This window comes from Pygoscelis adeliae, unplaced genomic scaffold, assembly GCF_000699105.1.
Source record: "Pygoscelis adeliae isolate BGI_AS28 unplaced genomic scaffold, ASM69910v1 Scaffold42, whole genome shotgun sequence".
Taxonomy (NCBI): Eukaryota; Metazoa; Chordata; class Aves; order Sphenisciformes; family Spheniscidae; genus Pygoscelis; species Pygoscelis adeliae.
The window spans coordinates 8,090,200-8,095,496 of record NW_008824283.1 but is presented as its reverse complement, the minus strand read 5'-3'; the positions used below and the strand labels follow the sequence as shown (position 1 = coordinate 8,095,496).

The window sequence follows — 5,297 nt, the reverse complement described above, 5'->3', positions numbered from 1 at the left end:
CTTGCCGTGGGCACAGTCCGCGGAGGGTCCCGGCTGCGGCCCGTAGCGAAGCGCCTGCGGTGTCAGACCGTAGCGGCGGGGGCTGCGGGGCCAGGACGCGTTCATAGATAACGCACGTTGTTTGTCTGTGCGCGTGTACACAAACGCACGTAAAAATACAACTTCTTTCCGACCCGTTGCTGCAGTTGGGAAAGCATCCTTAAACTGCTGTGGCTACAGCAGTGCTGCTTGTTTCGTTGGTTCAGCTGGAAATCCGTATTTATTTAAGGGCGCCAAGGGAAGAAGCTACTGTTTCGTAATGAAGTGCCAACAAGAAAAAGGCTGAAATGTTCTGCATGCGCTCTGGCAGATCAGGGAAACTGTAAAATACTAGAAACCTTAATTTTACGTTCCGTTAGAGGAAATAAAATAATGGTAAATGAAAAGTTAATTGCTTTTTCCATTTTTTGCGCATAGTGAGAAGATGGACAAAAATTCAGGAGTTACGTGGCTAGATGTAAGAAATGTAATTTGCAGAGAGCAGTCTCATCTTTTGTTAGGCCAGGTAAATGGTTGAGAAAATTGCTTTTCCATAGAAAGCTGTGTCAAATGTAGATCAGGCTTAAAAGCAAGCGAGCAGCCCCTTCTCCCTGAGCACACATTAAAAAGCAAACAAAAAACCCCCAACAACAACAATAAAAAAGAAGTCCCCCAAAAAGGAAGCCCAAACCATGTCAGTCTCTGGTCTGGACTGACTACGTAAAACTTGCAGCCTGAAAAGAATGTTCTTAAGAAAGATGCCAAGAGGTAGGCAGCACTCAAAACCTATGTCCTTTAGCAAATGTAACGTTGCTTTCCAATCGTGACAGCATCCTTTATGAGACTGTCTTAAGAAGTTTTACTCTAACCGGAGTTCTGCAACACGTGTAAAACAGCAGTGGTGTATCTGGCGTAGGTCCCACTCTCCCTAGGTGGGCCGTGCAGAATAGCGGTTGGGAAGAAGTTACGAAGTTGGGCTGTGGCGATAACAACCAAGGTTGTGTTAGAGATCCAGAATGGCAAAAGCGAGGTGACTCTCAGTAAAGTTACACAGCGGGCGAGTGACGAGCAGGAGTGGATGCCAGGCTTCTAGAGGTGTCTTTCATCTGGTTACATTCATGACTTCCTTCACAATTTTTCAGGGGGAAAAAGGTCATACGTACATTCAGATGTATAGGAAATCAAGAGGAAGGAAGGTTAAGTGACATGCATGTGGTTATAAATCAAGGCAGAAATATTAGAAACAGAAACAAGACCTGTTCCCCCACTGGCTCGATTTTCTTTTTGCTCTCCTGCTGTCTTTGGGATGATTGCCAGGAGCCACCTCAGGGTTTTGCGACCAGATCTGAGCATGTGCCTTGGCGAGGACTGTGGGGGCTGTAGAGCGAAACTGAGTAGTGTACTCGTGGAACAGAGTGAATGACGTCTTGAGAATTGTAATAACTTGTCTTCTATGAATAATTTAGTGTTTAAAAAAAGATAGACTTCATACAATAGCGGATTTTGCAGGTGTATGCCTCTTCTCCCTACCTGTAGTAGGGATACTTTCAAGGTCGAGTGAAGTGCGGTTGTGTACTGAGCCAGGTAGAGTCTTCCAGATGAAAATGTTTAGTGGTGTGTGTGTGTGTGTATATATATATATTTTTTTTTAATGGCTGTGATTTTTAGTACTACTTAGTAAGCTTTACATACAAATTGTATGATTGTATTTTGATTTCTCAATAGGTCTGGGACAAAAGTGAAAATGGGGATTGGCATTGCACTGCCAGCTGGAAGGTTTGTATTTATAAAAATTACGCAGTTATAACCATAATTTCTCCTTTGTTTTTGAAGAAATATGCTTAGTTTTTGCTGACTTGTAGAGTAGAAATACTTCTGGTTTATTGTAGATCCTGTATTTCTTAATGATAAAATACTTTTTGTCTGCTTTAATAAAACATCTTTAATGCCTCTCGCTTCAAGCAGAGGCTAGCATGCAGTCTTACAGTATTAGTACTTGGTTATGTTGGCAGGCTTTGTTATCAGTAAACATAGCAGTAACTGGTGGTTAGGGAGTTGGAAAACTACCTTCATTTTTAGTTGAATATTTGCTTTTTACATATTGTAAGACGTAAAAAAGGAAAGAAAAAAAAAAAGGGAAAAGGAAGAGGTCTGGCTATTAAATGTTACAACATGGGACCTCTTTTTTTTTTTCTTTCCCCCAAAACCTTTCTGAGAACTGTGTCATATAGAGACTCTGCTTCATCAGGATAATTAGTGCCTTCAGCTTCTGAATTGTCCCTAAACTTGCATTTAATAGGACCACAATACAATAATCCCTGTAAATGGCAATGCAAGTGAAGCTTTTGAATTCCCCTTCTCTAAAAAAAGAAGCATTAGGTTGACTAAGTATGGAAGAGGAGTTTCATGTAAAAAAGGAGAAGATAAGTAATGCTCTGCATATGCTTTGGAAAAGTACAGGCAAGCTAGAAGTGAGCATGGTAATGGCTGAAAATTGAAAACAAAGCTGCACTTCTTGTGCCAAGGCATAATCTTAGCTTGGACCTTACGGTTTAAAGGAGTAATAAATAATGCCTTGAAAGACACTTGTAATAATTACCTTTTCACCATTAGCTAGTAGCAACAAAACTTTGCAGTGCTTATAGGAATAAACAAATGCAACAGCTGCTGTGTAACTTCCAGCTTTATAAAAGAACATAGGTTTCAAAGGAATAGTCTTAACTACTTCCTAGAATTTACTTCTGCTTCCGCAGAAAGTCATGAAAATGTATCAGCACTTGGACTAATACAATAAGTATGTTTCTGTCTGGTGTTTTGGTGTTATCTTGCAGACACATAGTGGATCTGTGTGGCGTGTGACATGGGCCCATCCTGAATTTGGGCAGGTCCTGGCTTCCTGCTCTTTTGACAGAACAGCAGCTGTATGGGAAGAAATAGTGGGAGAGTCAAATGATAAACTCCGAGGCCAGAGTCACTGGGTGAGACTTTAACATATTAATTACAGTTTCTATATGTTCTCATATAAACAGATTTACTGCGCCTCATTGATTTGTTTGCTTATCATAATGGGCTGAAGCTTTAAACTGTTTAATTTCCAGAATTAAACAGAAGACTGAACATGAAAATCGTTCTAAATATCGAGTTACTGGACATTTCTAGTTCTGCAACGTATTTTCTATTCCTGAAACAGAGAAAGCACCCTGTTTTCTTCTGTTAATATAAAGTGTTCCTGATTTTGCCTTTGTTTTGTTAATTTGTGGCAATATTTCAATATAGAGTATTTTTAAAGCATTTGGGGAAGACAGCTAAATGGCAACATTCAGCTCAATTAGTGTCACTATTGTTGGTGTTTCTTAGTAAGATGTTCCCTGGCAAACAACTTGCAGACATGAATTCTCATCTACAGTAGAATTAAAGTTGTGGGGTTTTTCTTCTGTGACAAGAGCTCATTTGAAACTGTCTCATGCTGTTCTTTTTCATCTTTCAAACAATAGGTCAGGTTTTGAGGGGAAATAGTTTGCTCGGAAGTGGATTTTCTGGGTAGCATTTCATCAAGGGAATTTTAGATCTAAACAGATTATTTTGCAGCTATTCTTCATGTGTAATCATATATAACTCAGTATAGTATTCCTTCCTCTAATGTTTTGTTTTTGGTTGCTAAAATATCTGCAGTTTTCTACTTTCTACTAAAGTTTTCTAACATTAAAATACATAATTGTGAAGAGTTGGGTTATCAGGACCTTTGGCACTCAGTGGAGTATGAAAGCTGACTTTTGTGTGCAGGAGGCAGTTGTGATGCATAGTTTTCTCTCTTGGCAGGAGAGCAGACAACTTGAAAAACAAATGTTTACAATTTTTTCCTCTTTCACCCTAGCTAATCTTCCTATCAAATGTCTGCTGTATTCACCCATTCCCTTACCAGAAATATTTGTTTTGATGCTTCTGTTGGAAAATGCTGCATGGTAAACTTCAGCAGCACTGAAATTAGAAAGTGGCGTTGCTAGGCATCACAGTTAATATTGTCACCAGTATGAATGAAGAGGACAGTTTCAAACTGCCTGTGGCCAATACTCTTGTACTTTATGCTTGTTACGTGTGGTGGGTTTTTTGGTGTTTTGTTTTTTTTTTATTCCTGAAGAGCATAATCTAAACAACTCTTTTTGGTATCAGAACTTTGATACCACTGTCTGTGTATCTCTTGACACTTGAAATTGCATCAGTGCAATGATCTGTTGTTTCTCCAATTCATTGGTGTGTATTTTTTTTTTTTTAGTTCTTGATGGAAGAGGTAAGTGATGCTATGAAATGGTGTTGTCAGACTTTCGTTAGCCTTCCTTAGGGAATAAATTTTTGATGGAATTTTCTGGTATTTCCTTCAAGAATTTCTGTCTTTCTTTGCAGGTAAAGAGGACCACTCTAGTAGACAGTAGGACATCTGTTACAGATGTGAAGTTTGCTCCCAAGCATATGGGTCTTATGTTAGCAACCTGTTCAGCAGATGGAGTTGTAAGGATTTATGAAGCTCCAGATGTGATGAATCTCAGTCAGTGGTCACTGCAGCATGAAATCTCATGTAAACTAAGCTGCAGTTGTATTTCTTGGAATCCTTCAAGGTATGTTATTAAAACTGTAGGTTTTGCTTTATGACTGTTGAAGCAGAAGATCCAAGAGTTAGTTATGAAATTTTATAGAATAAATCCTAAAACATGCATGGAGAAGATTGAATGTACATTACTCAGATCTGAAAGAAAGCTGCTAACACTTCTTTTAATAAAGCAAGTTTGGCAGAGCCAGAGAAGTGTTACAAAAAGTCCTCCAGTGCTCTGTGAGGACATATTCCCAGCTTAATTATTTTTAGCAAGTAATGAGCTAAAGAGCTACGGAGTGCTCTTTATTTATCCCACAAAATTTAACTGGGATTTTCATAAGAGAAAGTGTTTATAAAGGGACAATTCCCGTCTCTTTCTTCTTTCTTTAAGAAAGGTGTTGCAATAGGTAATAACTTCGACAACTCTAACAAGGACACGCACCCTTGCCAGTGCAACAGAGTACTAGGAACGACAGGAGTCTTGGTAGCACAAACAGAAAGCCTAAGAATTGTTCTTTTAGTTATATCCTCAGGGGCTCAGTGATATACTTAACCTCCTTGAACAGGAAGGAATCAGAGAGGAGTTTGGTTGGGTAGTCCCCACCCAGAAGAACACATAGAAGCAGAGGTTCTCCTTCGCTTCCCATCTCACATCCTCCCCCAGCAATCTGAACTGCTTTGGATTCTTTTT

General features: G+C 39.3%; 1 protein-coding gene across 1 annotated transcript in view; it reads left to right on the top strand.

The window, feature by feature from the left end:
- Positions 1 to 5,297, top strand: part of SEH1L (SEH1-like (S. cerevisiae)) — a 14,509-nt gene that overhangs the window by 1,616 nt on the left and 7,596 nt on the right. Inside the window, exons 2-4 of the mRNA XM_009318578.1 lie at positions 1,744 to 1,794; positions 2,850 to 2,996; positions 4,420 to 4,631. Coding sequence (XP_009316853.1) covers positions 1,744 to 1,794; positions 2,850 to 2,996; positions 4,420 to 4,631 — 410 coding nt within the window. The remainder of the gene's footprint in view (positions 1 to 1,743; positions 1,795 to 2,849; positions 2,997 to 4,419; positions 4,632 to 5,297) is intronic.